The 19,938-nt window shown below is 31.5% G+C and overlaps 3 protein-coding genes across 5 annotated transcripts; 1 reads left to right on the top strand and 2 right to left on the bottom strand.

Moving 5' to 3' along the window:
* The first annotated feature begins 8,542 nt into the window (after positions 1 to 8,542).
* Positions 8,543 to 11,620, top strand: LOC111277335 (serine/threonine-protein phosphatase PP1 isozyme 9-like). Its single transcript, XM_022863718.2, has 4 exons — positions 8,543 to 9,067; positions 9,689 to 10,248; positions 11,014 to 11,211; positions 11,343 to 11,620. Exons 1-4 carry the CDS (start codon positions 8,872 to 8,874, stop codon positions 11,364 to 11,366), a joined length of 978 nt encoding a protein of 325 aa, XP_022719453.2. The 5' UTR covers positions 8,543 to 8,871; the 3' UTR covers positions 11,367 to 11,620.
* A 1,824-nt stretch (positions 11,621 to 13,444) lies between these two features.
* Positions 13,445 to 16,094, bottom strand: LOC111277336 (folate-binding protein 1-like). Its single transcript, XM_022863720.2, has 5 exons — positions 15,838 to 16,094; positions 14,922 to 15,280; positions 14,210 to 14,544; positions 13,840 to 14,008; positions 13,445 to 13,748 (listed from the first exon to the last, which is right to left on the bottom strand). Exons 1-4 carry the CDS (start codon positions 15,905 to 15,907, stop codon positions 13,879 to 13,881), a joined length of 894 nt encoding a protein of 297 aa, XP_022719455.2. The 5' UTR covers positions 15,908 to 16,094; the 3' UTR covers positions 13,445 to 13,748; positions 13,840 to 13,878.
* Positions 16,095 to 17,181: 1,087 nt separating this feature from the next.
* LOC111277333 (dormancy-associated protein homolog 3-like) lies at positions 17,182 to 19,355 on the bottom strand. 3 transcript variants are annotated; one of them, XM_022863715.2, is made up of 3 exons: positions 19,146 to 19,355; positions 18,689 to 18,847; positions 17,182 to 17,593 (listed from the first exon to the last, which is right to left on the bottom strand). In XM_022863715.2, the coding sequence occupies exons 1-3, from the start codon at positions 19,258 to 19,260 to the stop codon at positions 17,490 to 17,492; spliced, it is 378 nt and encodes a 125-aa protein (XP_022719450.2). In that variant the 5' UTR covers positions 19,261 to 19,355; the 3' UTR covers positions 17,182 to 17,489. The 3 variants fall into 3 exon arrangements, with proteins under 3 accessions (XP_022719450.2, XP_022719452.2, XP_022719451.2); XM_022863717.2 differs by having other exon boundaries at positions 17,182 to 17,590; XM_022863716.2 differs by having other exon boundaries at positions 17,182 to 17,586.
* Positions 19,356 to 19,938: the final 583 nt, after the last annotated feature.

The raw sequence follows: 19,938 nt of genomic DNA, 5'->3' as shown, positions 1-19,938 counted from the left end.
GAACTTTTCCAACTTTTCATCTTTAATAAGGTAGATCTATATTTATAATTGTTTTAAGGCCACTTGTTAAAAATAAAATTGCACAACTGAGCTGCTGCAATTCACTTATCCTGGAGTTGACTGAAATATAATAATTTGATTATTTCATTAAATAATCATTTGTTTGAAATCATTCACTCGATGCTCTAATTTTAATATTGTCATAATTAATTTGATTGTAGAAATTCACTTTAAACTTAATAATCAAGTTACAAGTTATTATCCATTTTCATTTAAAAATCCCAAGATTTTTTCTCAAAAAAATAGCTTGTAAATATGTATTCAAGTCTTTATATCTATATATATATATATATATATATATATATATCATAATGAATCCTCGCAACATCATAATATAAATTGAGATGATTTTGAGGATTCCTATATGTTTTTTGAGGTTGTATTTCAGATTTTTTTGAGACAAGTTATAATGTTATAAAAGTTTTTGAATTAATTATTGTATAATCAATGTATGTTGAATGTCATATATATAGAGTTATTGAAACAAACCAAATGAAACCATTCTTCTTTTTCTTTTTTGTATGATTATTCTTTAAAAATTTTGGATCATTACTTCACTTAAAGTTGAGCAAAGGTTAGTTCAATTAATTCGATCATAAAAACCGAATAAACAACTTAACCAACTTAGTCTATTAAAAAAACTAAACCGACCAATATATGTAAAAAAAATCGAACTAAATTAAGGTGATCAATTTTAGTCGATTTTCTTAGGTTATTGGTTCTAGTTTTTGTTTTCTGCATTAACTATACTTATATAATATTATTAGGTATATCTATATCATACTTTTTTTAATTATTTATTTTGTATTAAGTAAGGTATTTTAGTTTATTCGGTTTAGGTATTTCAAAATAAAAAATTAACCTTTTAACCATCTAAATTGAAATAATAACCGAAATGCTCATATAACCCAAATTATCCAACCTAATTTTCCTTAAAAATTTTGCTTTTTTTGGTTTTTTTCAGTTTTAATCAAATTTTGCTTAGCCTTAACTTTATTACTTTTAATGAATAAAGCAAAATTATTGTAATAAAATATGAAACAAAAACAAGTGGATGGTTTTGTTTTCACCAAAAGAAATATGGGCAGGCCATTTAAGGCCTGGTGGGCTACACTTGACAATATTGTTAAGCCCAAAATATAATCTAACCCAAATCATCAAGAATCTAAAGAACTAAATATTTAACCCCAAGCATCACATCCACTTTTAAATTTGATAATTTAAAATATAACATAATGACATAAAAATAATATGATTTAAAATTTTAATAATAACTCTATATATGGATTTAATAAAATAAAAAAATTATTTTATATTTTTACATCAACATAAATTATGATATATAATTTTCATATAAAATATAATATCAATACATAAATTTTAATATTTAACATAAATATACAAGTTGTTAGGTATATTAACTTTATACTCTTTCTAGATTACAATTTACGGGATCTTGCTATCAAAGGAAACACTTTGACAATTTCCTTGACTACAGGGGTTTAGGTTTTTGGTGGTATTTTTTTAACGTTTAGCAGCGTTTATAAACACCACTAAAAGATTTACGGTGTTTGCGAAAAACAACACCACTCAGAGTGTCGACTATACACGAGTAGTAAAAAATAACGGTATTTTTAAAAAAACACCTCAATATTAGTGACGTTTATATCTGAAATGCCACTATTTTAACGACATTTCTATCTTTGAGACATCGTTAAATTAGTGACATTTTTATGTAAAAAATGTCATTGCTTTGATGACGTTTGTAACTAAAAATGTCACTACTTTAGAGGCATTTATATCTAAAAATGACTCTATATTAGCGGTATTTTTTTTCTTTGAGACGCCGCTAATTAAGTAGTATTTTAATGAGAAAAACGTCATTGATTTGGTGACATTTGTAATTGAAAATGCCGCTACTTTAGAGGCGTTTATATTTGAAAACACTTCTATATTAGCAGTGTTTGTATCTTTGAGATACCACTAATTTAATGATATTTTTATGAGAAAAATGCCGTTGCTTTGGTGAGGTTTGTATAAAAATGCCACTTAACTAGCGGCGTTTGCTGGCAAGAGCGTCGTTACTTTTAGTGGTGTTTTATGATACAAACGCCACTAAATTATTCATTTAGAGATATTGTTGAATGCAAACGCTGTCATTATATAAACATATCTTTTTTAAATTTTTGTTAATAAATTTTATTTTCATTAAAAAGCTTAAATTCAGAAACTGAAATTAATATAAACTTAATTCACGTTTAAATATGCATTTAATTAATGCAAAGTTTAATAATTAGTATAATAACATTCAAATATTTTTAATATATTAACAAATAAAAAAATTAAAATGTATGAAATGGATGACTACATACATTTTGCTGGCTGCCAATTGATGAAGAAAATTTTTCACCTTGGTCACTAGCGTGCTCAAGAACCTATTGAATAATACTATACAATTTTTAACACTTCATTGTAAGCTTTTTTATATTTAAAATTTTAAATATTTACTAAATATAATACTTGAGTTGGTGGAGCACCAAGATCATTTTCTAAAAATTGTTGTTGCACAAAATTCATAAGATGATCGAATCGATCATGCAACTGTTGAAATTTTGTATGCCCTTGCTCCATTCTAACACGTTCTTCCTCAATTTTGGCACGCTCATGTTCTCTTTCTACTTTTATTTGTTGAAAACGTTGTTGTATAGTTTGCAATTCCCCTATTAATATTGAAATGTCTTGTGAAAACTGACTTGCTAAGAATGTAAATTACTAAGAGCTATGTCCATAGTAGGTAGATGATGTTGGACCCAATTCAAGGCCTCGGACTCATCCATGCCCTTCTTTTTCAGTAACTTCTATGAATATCTGAATTTTCATTTCTTGCATGTTGAGAGAACCATCATATGCTACTTCAATCTTAACAGCCATTTTTTCTTTTGCTTTCTCCTGTGAATTTGTCATATACAACAATCAAGTTTAATGATTAATTGATAATATGTTAAAAAGAGTAAATATTTACTTTATGTTAAAATAGATAATATAAATTACTACAATTTCTTGTGTTTCGACATTCATGTAAGATTTTTCTTTTTTGTGTGTGTTATACGAAAAAATTTCACACGTCCAATTGTACCACCCATCTCATTCTTCTATACAAAAACATATGTTATTTGATATGATATATATCAACCATAACTTATTCATGCGTATCAAGCCTGTCAATCAAGTATTAACATTTTGAATAATTTTAATCTCATGTATTTATATTTTGGCCTCGTAACAACACAATAGTCTTAAACATACGCAAATAATAAAAGCATTTTAGGCTCTTGTATTGTATTGGTGAGTGAGGTTGCTTGGTAGAGCTATCCTTGAACTTTTAGCACTATAATTATGATTAAAAATGTTATGCTATGCTTTATGTAAGGTATGTTGATGCATGAATGGGATGTGGATCTTCATGGATGAAATGAGAATAATGCAAATGATAATGTTAAAACATGATCACGAAAATGATGCATAGAATGAAATGATGCAGATGCATAATGTTACATATGATAATGAAAATGATGCACAAAGTTAGATAATCCAAATGGTTAGATCAACACAACTTATTCTTTCTTGTGTCCTAGTTTCAAGGTATATATATCATTGGGTAAGAAGAGCTCTGTCTTAGGGTTAGACACTTATAAGGTTCACTATATGTGGTTTAAGGCTAAAGTCTAAAGGTTTTCAAATTGTTCCTCACATCATTATCCGTCACAGACTAGTAAAGTACCTCAATCCTCACCCATTACAGGTTGCAAGTGAAAAAAGTTTAATTTGAGTAAAAGTATTTTGCTAGCCACTACGGAGGTATTAAAACCTCATAAAAGTATAGGTACTTTACTCCCTTCTAGAAGGGCAGAGTTCAGGTATAAAACTCATGTCATGCACATGTATATGAATGACATAGTTATCAAACAAATAAACAAAATGAATGCATAAAAATCTTTACAAAAAAAATTTAAAATTTTATTAAGCTTTTGGATAACACAAATTTATTTGCTGGCTTGACTCTTGGCTTATCTCCAGTGGAATCGTCAAACTATCATAACATCTAGATCCATAGACCTATCACTAGACATTGACTTAAAGAGTCGCCACCAATCTTTTTTGTTTGGGTGTGATTGGTCACCTAAAGAATCTATCATTTCAAGAAACTCCTAAGCTTGAATAAGAGTCCCTAAAAGAATATGTTCAAGTCTACTAACCAAAACAGGGTTCAATAGTCGGTTATATATGGAAAAGGTTATAGCACCCTCACATGCCCATCGAAAGATGGTACCAGCTTGATTTCGTGTTATCTATTAAGCCTAAAAAATTTATCAAGTAATTAATTATTGAAAATTATTCTTAATTGGCTCCAATTCTTTTGGCAAAAAATTAAGAAAATTCTCTCACCTCAAGAATATGTAAGAAAACTATTGTTTCACTTGCATAAGATCTATCGTCAAATTATTTAACATTTAAAATTTTTCATAATGAATTCAACTTTTGATATAGATTTTTTTTTTTGTTTTATAAGAAAAAAACTCATGCTTTTATACAAGGAAAATTGATACTTTTCAACTTTTCCTTAAAGCATTTTTAGAAATTTATATTTTCAAGAAAAATTAATACTTTCAACTTCTCTTCAAAAATATTTTTTTACAAATTTTATTTTTGAGAAAAATTGATACTTTCAACTTTTTCTCAAAAATATTTTTTAACAATTTTATTTTCAAGAAAAATTGATACTTTTAACTTTTTTTAAAAAATATTTTTCTTGAAAAGTTTATTTTATATTTTTTCTATTCTTTTTTTTTTAATTTGTTCATGCAAAAAATACTTTAAAAAAAACAAACACATAAATAAAAAATACAAAATACAAAAAATACCAAAGAAAATAAACAAAAAAATACCAAAAAAAAATCGAAATAGCTCGGCTAGAGGGTTGGCGCGACTCGACTCCAGGCACAGACAACGACTTGGATGATGCGGATTGGCAACTCGGCTCAGCTGAAAAGATTGGCTAAGACGCGGGTCAAAAGCGGGTTGCACTGCCGGTCAGGTCGTCCGAATAGAAAACACGCAGATCATGGGTCTTCTTTAAACTCAAAACGACGTCATTTTAGTAAGGCTATAAAAGCTCAAGTTTCAGCCTTTTTGCTTCAGATCTCCCTTCCTCTTTCTCTCTCTTCTTCTTTCTCTTCTCTCCCTCTCTCTAGTCGAATGAACACCGGTTGAATATCAATTGGATTCTAAAAATTATTGCTGGAATCTGGGTTGGGTCGCCCGAAGTTCGTCAAAAAATTCAACATTCATCGAAATCTTCACCAAAGTTTGAAAACCTTGTCGAAAAATTCAATCGATGCCAGAAAAATTCATCGGAATCTAGAAATTTTCTAAAAAATTTTCAGAAAAAAAATGCCAAAAATTTTGAAAAACTCCTAAAAAATCCTAAAATTGCTTCTGACTTCTTTCAAAATTTTTTTATTCTTGTTTTTTGTTTTTTGCCCTCTATTTTTTTCTGTGTTCTCTATCCTCTCCCTTTTCTGTGTTCGTGTGATTTTATAAGGCCTAACAGAAGTGTTCCAAGAATCCACTACTGACCAAACTTTCAAATTACCACAAAAATACCAAATTTATCTAATAGAAATTGAAACCAACTTTAACTCTGCCACTATCCATTCACGACACATTTTTAACTTTTTTTTTATCCCTTAAAAACCAATGATAAATCCAAAAAACAGATAAATCAAAAAAATAAAAAATCAACTGAAAAATAAAATCAAAAGATAATAAAAAAATGAAAGAATGGCCAATTGGGCCTGATAACTTATGTGAGCCAAATCCAATGAGCTTGAACTCGAACCTATTAGGATGTCTACATTTATATTATTTTATTTATTGCTTCAGCTCAACATCTTTAAGGATCTTATCAATTGAAATACAAGAATACCATTAAAGGTACATATCAAAGGGTAAACTTGTAAGCTTGGAAGGTGCTAGTGTGAAGCTTTTTTCATGTGGCTTAATGTTGTCGAGGTCTCAAGGAGAGGAGATGATCTTGAATTTTCTCTAGGGATGACTGGTGCTGGTTTTCCTTTTGATAATTTTGAAGAGTGTCCTCAATGTGGGTGTGGATTGAATTGCAATAATCAGCAAGTAAGAAAGATTACGAAAAATCCTTTGGTTTCTTCTTATTATGAGTTCGAATGAGAGAACTGTAGCAGCGGAGTCATGAATTTTTGGGTTCTTGTTGAGCTTTGGTGCAGATCAATGGAATGGGTGTGGTTATCTTGGTAAATTGGTAATTTGTTTATAGTAGAATTATTGTAGGATATATTGTTTTCTGATGGTTGCTTATTGCTTGAATATTGAAAATATTAGTCTTTTGATGAGAGGATGGGATTTGGGATGGATAGCTATTTCATAGAATCTTGTAACAGTGTCTCAATATTTGTGCTTGAAGTTTGTTTACCTGCATGGCTCTAGGATGGGAACCACATGGATGGTTCATTTTTATTTTTGGGATTCTGTTCGGGAAGCATGTTTAAGTGCCATTTGCTTCCAATGGAGCTGTTGAACTAAGCCAAGTTAGATTATGGCCAGTGAACCATGGTTGGAATAGAGATAAATGGAGACATTTTGCCAGAATCTGAACTATGTATTTATAGTTTTAGTTGAGAACTTGAGATGGCCAATGTCTTTTGCATTAGTTGAGAGCTTAAGATAGACACAATTTCTGCATGTTCTTCAGCTTTCTTTCCTTGCATTGCTTTCAGTATTAGGATGAATGGATGATTTATTGTACTTTGCATTCTGCAAACAGATTAAGCTGAAGATATCTGGGAAAAAAGAAACAAAAAATTGTTGTCTTGGGTTTAATTCCAACAGATAGCCATTCTTGATGGAAATTAGACTGTGACAGCTTTAAAACTTCTGCAAAGTGAAGATGCAGATGAGTCAAATACACTGCTTCAGCCAGCCAGAATCCCAGAATATATCAGATATTAAGGAGAGCATATGGTAATACAGGCTGGTTAATAGTTTACTAAAATCATTTCAGTTTTACAGTTGAACTTCTCCAGTTGCCCCCTAGCTTTTGCACATGGTATCTTCAGAACTCCATTGAGATCAAGATCAAGGGTTCAACCAAAATAACTCCTCAGCCAGCTCAATTCTTATCTTTTTCCTGTAACTGCTGCAAGGTTAAAGGGACCATTTTTTCCAACATTGAAATTTGAAAGTGACTTCATTTTGCTTCAATGACTACAAAATAGTTGGATTCCATATAAACCATAACTCCAGTCTTGCTGCAAAGGGAAGGCCTTCCAGATAGAAGTGAATTTGGTGTTAGTTCCTGCGCGTCCCTGACTAGTGACCATGCATCTTGTTGCATTCTATATGCACCAGCGTTTCAGTTCTGCTACCTTCCATCAATTCAACATCAAACGTCTATTAGTTTGGAATTTTGTCCTTGAAAAATAAATAAGCTTTTCTGGATCCAGATTGCCCCTGAAATCCGGAACCGAATTTCATCTTTACGATAATTCACCCTTAAAAAAAAATAAATCATTTGAATTAAATTTCAAATTCATCACAGGATTAGACTTTCATTTTTCTTGAAGTATACGACACATATTTAAACGGATATAATAAGAAAAAGTAACAGAAAATGAAATGTATACGTATTGAGCACTGCCCCCCATCCAACACTCACCACTAAGAGCGAATAAACTTAGCTATCTCGATGATTATTAATTGGCTCGCAAAGAACATATTTTCAAAAGCGCCATGACTTAGTTAAAAGAACTAATCATTAGGGAAAAAAAAAACAAAAACAAAACGAAGACTCATGCTTGCTTCACAACAAAATTGATTTTTTTATTTTTTGAGATAAAACCAAACCCGGTGGACTCGGGAAACAAATAATATTTAATACCTAATCTACTTAATTTAAAATCATGGAAAACTATTATGACAACAGCATAGTTGGAGCCCACTACCATTTCCGTGGACATGGCAGAACTCCATGGGCTACCAACACCCCAGTTGTGTGTCTTTGGTTGGTCAGCTGTAATAAAAGAAATGAATCCCAAAAAAAAAAAAAAAACCCCAAAAATTATACAGAAAGATATGAAAAATGGACCCCATCTCAAGTATATCTACACGTATAAACCAGACAAACGAACTTGTCAAAAAACGCGGTTTTATACATCTTTTTTTACATTCAAAAGAGCAGTGATTGAATTGAATCTATGATACAGTATCCAATTTCTTTTCTTTATAGCTCCAAAACATTTCCAAGTGTATTTTTTTACCATATTTGGTATTTTTATTTTTTATGATATAGATCCAAATGCCTTTGAAGGTTTCAAACTATTGGACATTTTGAACCTTTTATCGGCAGTTGGTATAGATAAAAAGCTTATATATTTAAGGGAAAAGATTCATAAAAGAAAATGACAACCAAGATCCATGAATTACCCTAAAAATCTCTTTCTTCATTAATCAACTTCTTTCCTTTTTGTAAAGGTTCGTTCTTTTTGTTGACTCTCTATTTTGGCCTCCTGTTTCATTTTTTCTCATTTCAAACAATACCCTTTTAATCAATCCAATTAGATTTAAGTCTTTTTTGATTCATTTCTCTCTTTTTCTCTTTACCCTTTTTTCTGGTCTCTTGTTTTTCTCTCTCTCAATAAAAAAAGCTGACTGAATTGAATTGGATTATCTATATTTTGCAAAGAATTTTTGGTGGTGGTGAAGAATTTGAAGGATAAAATGATGATGATGACAATGGAAGGAATGATGGATAAGGGAGTATTGGATGATATAATAAGAAGGTTGTTGGAAGGTAGAGGAAGCAAGCAGGTTCAGCTTTCTGAAGGAGAGATCCGTCAGCTTTGTGTTAATGCTCGTCAAATCTTCCTTTCAGAGCCTAATCTGCTTCAGATTCATGCTCCCATCAGAATCTGTGGTCAGCTTTCTCTCTTCCTCTCTCTCTCTCTCTCTCTCTCTCTTTTCTATTGAATTATGAAATTGCAAAGCTTGTTATTTTCTATCTGTTGTTGGTGTTGGTGGTGATTAATGTATTGATATAGATTTCCTTGGTAAGATTTTATGGCACATCCATTTTTGAAGTGAAATTTGGAATTGTTTTTGCTTTCTCGTTTAAATTGTATAGTAATTTGTGGGAAATTGTAGAACAATTCATATGATTAGGAGATCAATTTGAGATAATTTGTATGGGAGGTTCATTTGGATATTGCTTGTTTACAAACAGGTCCTTTTGAAAAGTCAGGGATGGCAAATATCCAGCAATTGATCTTTTTTGCCCTGTTTTTGGATAACTCCGGCTATTCAGTTTCCTTTCTGTGTTGAAATAATTGTAATTAAGGATATAGGTTGGTCGGATGAGATGCTTTTTGTATGCAATTTTGGAATGTTTATGTTGATGTTCTAATGATGTCCAAAACACTTCTTAATCATGCCTGGGAAAAAACAATGCCTATTATAGAACAAGCCTTAGTAATGTGCATTTGAGATCAATTGTCCCCTTAATCCACCCAGAAATTCTAATATTATAGGACTTTTACAGGTGATATACATGGACAATACCAAGATCTCCTGAGGCTCTTTGAGTATGGTGACTACCCTCCAGCTGCAAACTACCTGTTCCTTGGGGATTATGTAGATCGAGGCAAGCAAAGTTTGGAGACAATATGTTTGCTTTTGGCCTATAAAATAAGATATCCTCACAGAATTTCTCTCTTAAGGGGAAACCATGAAGATGCAAAGATCAATAGGATTTATGGGTTTTATGATGAGTGTAAAAGGAGATTTAATGTTAGGCTTTGGAAAATATTTACAGACTGCTTTAACAGTTTGCCCGTGGCTGCACTGATTGATGAGAAGATACTTTGTATGCATGGAGGGTTGTCTCCAGAGTTGGAAAATTTGGATCAAATAAAGGAAATTCAAAGGCCAACAGAAGTTCCTGATAATGGTCTTCTCTGCGATCTACTTTGGTCTGATCCTGATCCCAAGGTTGAGGGCTGGGCAGATAGTGATCGAGGAATTTCATGTACTTTTGGAGCTGATATAGTTGCTGAATTTTTGGATAAGAATGACCTTGATCTCATTTGCCGAGGTCATCAGGTAAGCCAGTTTCTTTTGAGCAAAGCTGAACTATGATTAGGAATGAATGGTTTATAAATGCAATGGAGCTTTTTGGCTTTGCAAGCTGAACTATAATTAGGAATGTATGGTTTATACATACAATGGAGCTCTTAGGCTTTGCTTGTTAGGAAGAATGGAAAAAGTGATGATGGAAAACTTGTTAATCTAATGGTTAAAATTCATAACCACTTTCGTACTTTGTAGCTTAACCTTTAGATTTACAACTTTTCCATCATCACATTTTCCATCTTTCCTACCCAGCAAAACCTTATTACTTGTTATTACTTATAAAATTTCAGTATCATATAGGTTTAAGTTAAGATACAAACCAGTTAAGATTAGATCTTTCTAGGAGATTGTTTAAAAACACCAATCTAGTTTTTAGTGATTAAAGTATGGAACTAAGCATCTCTTGTCTCTGTTTGCATAGAAATGAAATCAACATAACAACGCTTAGGAATGGTATTGCCTAACATTTCATGAATATTTTTGTAATTCATGCTGGTAGTTTAATTTTAGATTAATTCAAAATATTAATTGGAAAAAGCTAAATGATAGCATGCATTTTGATCCCTATTAACCATTCCAAACCAAAAATAAGTGCAATAGTTATCCTTTTGCATTTATGGTTGGTGGTTGATATATCTTTTACAATGCATAAACTTGTATCAGTACTGTCTTAACAAGATTATAGTTATTTTATACAATTTTTTGGATTTAGATTTTTGAAGTTGTGAATTGCAGGTTGTGGAGGATGGTTATGAGTTTTTCGCCAAACGAAGATTAGTAACAATATTTTCAGCTCCAAACTATGGAGGTGAATTTGATAATGCCGGTGCTCTATTGAGTGTTGACGAAGCTCTTGTGTGCTCCTTTGAAATATTGAAACCAGCTGATAATAAAGTATCAACAAGCAGTTCTAACAAGTTGCCTCTGAAAAAGGTATGCATACTCAAGCAATAGTATCGTATCTTGGTTTTTAAAAAAAGTGTAATTGATTTACTTTAAAAAATTCACTTTTATTTATGCATAACTGATTATGATATCCTGTCTTGTATCTTTGTTCTGAACAGCCGCTAAAGATTGGGAAAACTTGATGTTATATGAGGAGGGGTTTCTGAGGTTATTCTGCTCAATAGGAAATCCGATAAGTTCAATTTAAACAAAAAGTTTTTTTCAAACTCATTATACATGAAGGGTTTTATAAGAAACCTTCTATAAGATTGATGCTTGCTGGTTATTTAATTGTAAGGAAATTGTCGGAAAGTTTGTAAATTAACCAACCATTTTCACTTCTGTGCAGTAACAAAAATTTTTGCATTGAATACATTTTTTACTCATTTGTATTTTAGTTACTTACTAGCAATAACTTGAGTACAGATGTATGTGGTTTTGATTTGAATTGAATATATTTATAACTAAACTATCTCTGGTTTGTTTGGTGATTATTTTTACCCTCATAATCTCAAATACTTATTAGGTTTAATTATAAGTTAAAGGATAAAAAACTATTTTAGAAATACACTTTTAAGATAAATGAATTATTAATTAAAACCAGCATGTTGTTAGAAAAAATATTTTTTAATAGTAATAATTATTTCTATTATCAATGTTAAAACAATCATTAGCCAATTAAAAATGAGTTAACAATGAATGAAAATAAAAAAATAATTTTATGACTTCTCATACTTGGGGGTTAAGCTTTCCATTCATCCTTATAATTTCAAGGGTTAATTTTCATATGACAATAAATATTTGATAATCAGTATCCATGAAAACTTACCTAAACTATAATTGATAATAGAGGTTGGGGTTAAAAGATAAGAGGTCGGGATTAAAAAGTTGGTTACTTTTCACCTTGACTACAAATTTTGTTCCCATATTCTCTTATTTAAAACTTTTTTTTTTTGTTAAAAAATTACTGGAATATTATAATCTTAATATTTAAGTATCATTAAATATTTTTCTTTTTAAATATTTGATATTTAAGCATTAATATTTTTTTCTAAATATTATTTTGTAGTATATTTGGATAGATTATGGAGTGAGACTTGTATTATGGGAGATAAAAAATTTGTGAATGTGTATTATGTCTTATCACAACAATAAATAGTATTAGTATTTATAAAAATTGAGACCATTGAGCAAAAGTTATATACGACCAAGATTATGCTAAGTGGATTCTCGAATATCTAAATAAAAATTTTAAAATTTTGGTAAAATTTAACATAACTATATCATATTTTTTCAAAAATTTATTTGATTCAATTAAAGATGACACATTTTTAATATTTTTTATTTTAATCGTTGTCGTTAAGGCTTCATTTCAATTTTTTTTGTGAAAGTTATTGAATAATTTATTATATAATATTCGGAATTCAAAAGTTCGCATCAAAGAATAATAGTAATGTATAACAACTTCGTTTGTAATAAACAAGTCTTTTTAGTATAATAATAATAATAATAATATTTTTTATTTTTTATTTATGCTTTTAAATATTTCAATTATCAATTTTTTTTTAGTAGAATTAAACATTTAAAATTTGTAACCACATTTTTTAACGCATTTTTCTTAACTGAAGTTTTTTTTAATCACAACAGTAATGATAAATAATCACAACAGTAATGATAAATTAGCCTTAAATAAGAGTGTAAATAATAAATCAATACTCAATAAATTATTTGAATTCAATTTAATTATTTCAATTTGATTATTATCAATTCAAGCGCGAACAATTTGATTAATTGAATGAGTCAAATTTAAACATCTTAATATTTTATTTTATTTGAATAATTCACAAATGTAATCAAATTTTTATATTTTAATATATATATTTTTTATTTTAATCAAAAAATTATTATTTTATTTTTATATATCAATTCAAGTTGAATTCGAATTTGAAAACAAAAAATTAAAATTGAAATCAAATATAAAAATTAAATTTATTTTTATGCGATAAATAAATTTAATCAAACAAATTCAAATAAATTAATCTTTATCTTAAATTAAACTTAAATTTAAAAATTAAAATTCCATCAAACTCGAGTTCAAACTAAATTTTAAACAACAAATTTCAAAACAAGTTGAAATTTTTCAGTGTATCAACTAGGCTTAGACTACAGCTTCGCCTTAAGTAAATAACATTCGAAAATTCCAAACTGGAAAAACTTTCAATGATTTTAAGGCCAAAAAGGAAACGGCAAACTTTTATTTTTGCTACAATACCACAATGAAAGTGCATCACTAGGATAAAACGTGTAACAAATAGGAAACTGCTTTTTCTCGGATATCCTGTTTCAAGGTGTGTACCAAGCAAAAAACAACTTTCTCCATCTTCTATAAATTTCTTTACTTAACTCAGAACTTTGTCAGCCATCATCAAAATGATTTTTGTTATTGTACAACTGAAAAACTCACTTAATTTCTCATTCCACCTAAACAACATCTTGAAAACTTGATCAATCCGGCAAAGGTAATCCTGCAGAAATTGCGGAAACAGAATATGTTAATAATAAGAACTCAATAATGGAAAAACAAAATGTTGAAGAATTTATATCCTGAATTCTTACAAATTCCAATAGTTTTAATTGCAAGAACAGCGGCGATGTTCATCTTCGGTTTCCTTTCCTATTTCCCAGATTAGAAGGGGATGATGTCTGGTACATCTTGCCTTCTAGTCTTCTTGCAGTGCGTTGAATAGCTGCGAGTTTTTGGCGTTGGCTATGGCTCTTTCTTTTGCTGCACAGTCAGTAATAAAGTATTCAAAAAAATAAAACAAAGAACTAGACAATGCCAGATTACATTTCAAATTGTATTAACAACTTAAATGTGCTTTTAGCATTGCAATACTTTTAAGGACTTCGTCATCGATCCATGAGAAACTAAATCTTACATATCAGGAGGAAAACTTAATGTTTCACAAGAAGGAAGAAACTGAACCTTATAAATAGCAGGCCTGCCGTAAGAACCATGCCTCCCACTGCCCAAGAAACTCTTTCATTAGATGGAATATCCTTCAACCACTGCTGGAAATCTTCTAAGAGGCCAAAGTTCCCAGTTTTGTGGGGCTTCTCAGATTGTGAAGCTCCCCATGAATCAGCAATTGAATCAAGACTGGCTTTGCCACCATAACAAGTCACTTCTTCAACACCACCATGCATGAGATCAGACTGTTTAACACCGAAACCAGCAGCAAGGCATAGTTCTGTGCCGTTGGATGCCCATTCAGATGCTCTACCACAAACAAAGTCATTTACTCCACATGGTGCTAGAACCTGACAGCAAATTTCTTTGTTTAAATTAAATCTAGAAATACACCTCATCTAGAAGATACTAAAACAGCATGTCACAAAGCAAAATTAAATAAAGCTCCAAGGATGAAACACATTAGTTCACTAGCACAACAGCAAAGATCATCGACCTCATTAGATGATGGGAAGCACCATGAGGGTAACCATCCCAACCACCAAATAAGAACAATTTAAAATGAAAGCTCGAAAAGAAAAAAAATCTTCCACCAGATCCTAAGTGCTGATAGGCCTGCAGAGGACCTATAAAATTGTATCAACATGCAAACCCTGCCCCAACCTCACTAGTGCATGATCTGCACATGAAACTTACAATCTAGAAGAGATTAGACACATTTGTGTACCTGTGTCTTCACATCCATCGAGAAGTAAGCACTTGAGCAAGCCTGAAATACTCTATCACAGAAGGAGGTACATATAAGTGGGGGTCCAGGCTGAACACCAACTTGTGGATCACAGATGGAACATTCCAGCAATTCCCACAAATGCAAACACTCTTGGCTCGCCTCCCCTGTCAAAGCCAGCCTCCTAATAGAAAGTAAAGCAGGATGTGTCTGGGCAGTATCACAGCAAGTCTTTTTCCGAAACACCCTACAAAGTGTCAAATCTTTGTGTCCCTTCCCCACCTTTTTTGGAGGTTTCCCCTCAGAGGAGAAGGGTGGAAAACGACCACCTTGCGATATGCACACACCACTAGTTTCTCCTGCATATAGATACCAAGTGAATGAATTTCACATGCTGCAACTTTGAGGGCAAAATTTAGAACTATAAATTGCTATATTTAAGAAGTCATTTTGTCAGAAAAAATGAGAGGCTTTTCAAAGTAAAAACACAACAACAACAAAGCTAAAAGCAATGTCTATATGGAGAGTTATCTAAAACATGGGTAAAGTAGCTAACTTTGAAGCTTAACATCACTAAGATATGAGCTAACAATAAAAAAAGCATAACTTTCGATCCTCAACAAAATTTCCCACAATTTGAAGCAAAATAAACAAACAAATAAATGAATAAAGCCCTGTTAAAATCACTGTTCAATTGATTGAAGCCAAAGCAATCGCCTTTCATCAAAAGAACAACAATTCAAAGCATAAACTTTAGCGACATAGAAAACTAATGCCCAATCCCCAATTCTAAGCCATGAATATATAACTTGAAATAAAACCCATGCCAAAATCAATGAAGGAGAGAAACCCCAGTGAAAATTTGAAACTAATGAACCCTAATAAAACAATAAAAGGAAGCAAGTTGTTTATTTACCAGAGGAAACGGGAAAAAGAAGGTTGACAAGGAGAAGAAATACGAGAAACCCGAGCTCCATATTCTTCATTGCTTTTACTTCTTGGATTTTTGAGCTGTGAATCGTTGAGAAGACCAAGGCTCCAAACGGGAAACTTCTAGTACACCACAGCGTTCTAAAAGCAGGAACAGGAAGGAACAGGAACACTAGAACAGATCAGCAGAGATTGAAACAACGTTAATCATACGTGCGATTGTCAAACATGTCTGGTCGTCCTGGGTTTTTGGGTATTCGTTTGCCTGAGTATGTAGATTCGACCCGCTGAATAATCGTGGGCTTTGTCCCACATGCAAAACAAAAAAAGCTCGTTTTGGGCTCACATAGGAACCAGATCGAGTAAGGTGTGCCATAAACGGTTTTAAACATGTTTGGGCCTTTGAGGATCAAACGAAATCATTAAATCAATCATTTTAAATGAATTTATTAAAAAAATTAATTATTTTAATTTATTTTAATAAGTATGTGGCGCCTTTCTCACCGGTGAAACAGAGTTTTTTAAATAGTAAAAAATTGTTGAGTTTTATTCAAATTAAATAATACGTGTGTTTATATCATATAAAATATTAAAATTTATATATTTTTATTATATTTTATATAAAAGTTATATGTCATAAATATAAAATATATTTTTTAATTTCATTAAACCTATATATAATTATTATAAAAATTTTAAATTGTATCATTTTTTAATTTTTTTTATTATTGTAGTGTGAATATATTATATTTGAAATTGTCATATTTAATCTTATTTTTTATACGGATTAATTCAAATATATTATATTTATATCAAATTTAATAAATTTATTAAAAAAATTAATTTTTACAATATTTTAGTAAATTCAAAAAAAAAAAAAAAAACACACATTCTTACCGCTTGATCCAACCATTATTTCGGTATAAGTTGAGCCCAATCATGAAACAAGATGGAACATAAACGATTCAACCACATGAGAATGCAAAGATTTTGTGTTAATTCCTTAAAAAACCAAGAGAATGTTGTCCACGGTTTCAACTACCATCAAACTACTGCAAGGAGTTTTGCTAACGCACTGCAGGATCCATGAAAAATACAAAGAAACATTTCAAATCCTGCCCCAATCACACAACCAAATTGATCCAACAAAGACAGATTCCAATCTGCATATTCCATAAACATTTAAAAGCCCCCACCATTTGTTGATATAACCACATCACAACCACCAGCAACATCTTATCCGTTCTACCTTTAGCAAACACTATCGCATGCATCCAACATTGAACTCCATTATGATGCTGGCTCCACAGAAACAGGAAAAACACAACAGTTTGAAGTTCATGATCAGCTAGAGAAAGCCGACACTGAAATTAATCTTATTCCAACAAGTTTCAACTTTCAAGAGAACAAACAAACTGCAGAGAGATAAGATACAAGCTCTTTATACAAGTAGCAAACTACGTACATACTTTCGTACATTACCATCTGTCTAACATTATTCCACGACAAAGATATACATCCAAAAGAACTACACATGCAAACGGTACCAAACTCAGCTTGATCACATTCATAAACTTAAGCTACACAGACGTAGAAAACAGCTTTGATTTGTCGCCGAAGAGGGGAGAGGCTCATATCTCACACGTCGTAAGGAGGACGAGGGCTCCTTGGTCCAACCTCGTTGGCCTTCTCATATGCATCCGATGTAGACCTTCTCCGAAACCGATACGACTCTCTGCCTCCTAAACAACATTTCATCCACGTTAACAACTAATTTACTCGGTAACTATGTTTACACACACACACACACACACATATATATATATATATATATATTTCCATTACAACATATACAATATTCATGACCTTATAACTTAAGACAACTAATAATAATTAGACGTGATAGTTTGAAACCCGATATGAATAAAGATTATGAAGACAATACGATTTAAAATTTAAAAAAAATTATAAATAATTTTAATAAAGCTAAAAAAATTATATTTTATATTTTTGTGTCAATACGTAATTTTTATGTAAAATATAATATTTTACACAACATGATAATACGAATTGTCAAATCTAATCATAATAACTAAATGCAATTATGAGAATGGTAGAGTTGTTTATGGAAGCTATAAATTCAATCTTAACAACTGTAAAATACACGAAAACACAAAAACACAAGTTCAGACAGACAATTCACTAAATTTGGGGCAAATGCACCCAAAAGCAGCAAAAACTTTGGTACAACAGTCGACATCTAACATAAAATAAATGTGGCAAAGTTTGTGACATAAGTTTGCTACACAAAATAAAACCTTCGTGTGATATGGGTATGATATTAACATCAATATATGTGGATTGATGTGCCATTAGGCCCCACAGTGGAAAGGCACCCATACATTAATAGACCTCCATTAAAGACACTATTGAATTATTGTTGGATTTAACAAGTAAATAATCTTTAACCTAAATGGACCAAACTAGGGCAGATATGTTACTCTAAACTTTATTACATCCTTGCTTGATTGTACGTCAACGAGGACTTTATTGTCATTTCATAACTCTAAGACAAAATACACGCTTGCACCCACCCAACATTGCATTGTCTTTATCCTTTGAGGAAAGATACAGAGTTATTAAATGACATAACTACCCTCCTAATGTCCACTTATAAAAAAAACAAAAAATTAAATTGACAAAACTACCCTTCAACAGTCCACTTATGGAAATGTTTCTAGACATTTCCACTCCACCTTTCCGGGAGAGGACAATTTTGGGATTTAAGTAATAAATCAGGATAAATTCAACAATTAAAGAGGAAGAAAATATATTACCAGAAAAAGGAGACACCGGAGGAGTCGACCCAGCCGGCGAAACCGGGGGCGATCCGCTCTGGTAACCCGGTGGTTTTACGATCATAATAGTACGCGTCACTCTCGTCGCTTCCTCCGACGTCACATCACCGTATGATTTCACACACCCGCCATCTGATTCTGATCATTAGATCGCGAAACCAAATAAAAAAAAGAGACAAAAGGCTAAGATTTAAGAATAAAATCTTAAAGGTCTGACGAAAATAATGAAGTTAAAATTCGTAAGGATTTTTGCTTTATTGATAACTGCTTGACAGATCAATTGAAAACTTTCAATTATTTTGGTGACGATTTTGATTACTTTTAGTGAGACAATATTGTCGTTTTATACATAGCTAAAGTAGTAAAGTGTGTAGCCACCACTGTCGATGTAAAATAAGAAGCGTTTGGGGAGGGAGAGGGGGTGGCCTAGGCGTACCCTTGGCGGAGTTAGGCCGGAAAGTGAAAGTGGAGTGCTTTCGGAGTTTGCCGAGGCCGTTATCGGGTCGAGGACCCGCAACAGTGTCGTCCCACAACTGGTCAAGTAACCCCATAATGATCGTAAACTAAGCAGGAGATCGGCGTTTTTGGCAGATCCGGCTTATCTTAAGATCCCTTCTTTGATTGTAACGAAATCGATAGCCAGGATAGAGAGGAAGTAAAAGAGAGTGAGGAAGAATTTAACGACGAAATAAGGGGTTAAAGGTCGAACAAGTTAGGATAAATCTGGACCGTTGATTTATATCTGAGAAAAAGTAGTTACGTGGCAAATGCATCGAGGAGCACGTAGTTGGCGATAAGATCAGGTGTGACAGGTGGGACCAAAAAACTCGGAGCTCTTCGGAGTCAGGCCATGTCACGTGACTTCGTTATCTTTTACGAAGGCTGAAAACCGAAAATACCCTTAACTTTATCGAGTTGGATTGTAAATGGTCAGGGTGTTGAATGAAATTACGACATTGGCATGATAGATTCTCAGCGGCCTTTTGATATAATGTTGTATTTATCACAAGAAAGTAATATCTTGAGACAATAATTAATCCTTCTCTTGTATACAGTGATTATCTTACTAATCTACTGCTAGTAGATTAAGGATCATTGAAAAGAAAAAATCGAACACACTTGATTGTCGGATCCAATTATAAAACGTCACTGTGATAAGACTTAATCATAAAATAATATAACAATAAAATTTAATTATAAAACGATATGAAATTTAATTATAAATTAAT

This window comes from Durio zibethinus, chromosome 7 (genome assembly GCF_047325235.1).
Source record: "Durio zibethinus cultivar Kanyao isolate XHJ-2024 chromosome 7, ASM4732523v1, whole genome shotgun sequence".
NCBI classification, from domain to species: Eukaryota; Viridiplantae; Streptophyta; class Magnoliopsida; order Malvales; family Malvaceae; genus Durio; species Durio zibethinus.
This window is presented reverse-complemented; position numbering and strand designations above follow the sequence as displayed.

Bases quoted from the DNA above. Each gene is read 5' to 3' on its own strand.
- LOC111277335 (XM_022863718.2), top strand. From the start codon at position 8,872: ATGATGATGATGACAATGGAAGGAATGATGGATAAGGGAGTATTGGAT. The intron at 10,249-11,013 runs GTAAGCCAGTTT...TGTGAATTGCAG, and splicing joins TCATTTGCCGAGGTCATCAG to GTTGTGGAGGATGGTTATGA. The intron at 11,212-11,342 runs GTATGCATACTC...TGTTCTGAACAG, and splicing joins ACAAGTTGCCTCTGAAAAAG to CCGCTAAAGATTGGGAAAAC.
- LOC111277336 (XM_022863720.2), bottom strand. From the start codon at position 15,907: ATGAAGAATATGGAGCTCGGGTTTCTCGTATTTCTTCTCCTTGTCAAC. The intron at 15,281-15,837 runs GTAAATAAACAA...ATCTATATGCAG, and splicing joins TCTTTTTCCCGTTTCCTCTG to GAGAAACTAGTGGTGTGTGC. The intron at 14,545-14,921 runs GTACACAAATGT...ATTTGCTGTCAG, and splicing joins CGATGGATGTGAAGACACAG to GTTCTAGCACCATGTGGAGT.
- LOC111277333 (XM_022863715.2), bottom strand. From the start codon at position 19,260: ATGGGGTTACTTGACCAGTTGTGGGACGACACTGTTGCGGGTCCTCGA. The intron at 18,848-19,145 runs GTACGCCTAGGC...TCTAATGATCAG, and splicing joins CCGGCCTAACTCCGCCAAGG to AATCAGATGGCGGGTGTGTG. The intron at 17,594-18,688 runs GTAATATATTTT...AATGTTGTTTAG, and splicing joins TCCGGTGTCTCCTTTTTCTG to GAGGCAGAGAGTCGTATCGG.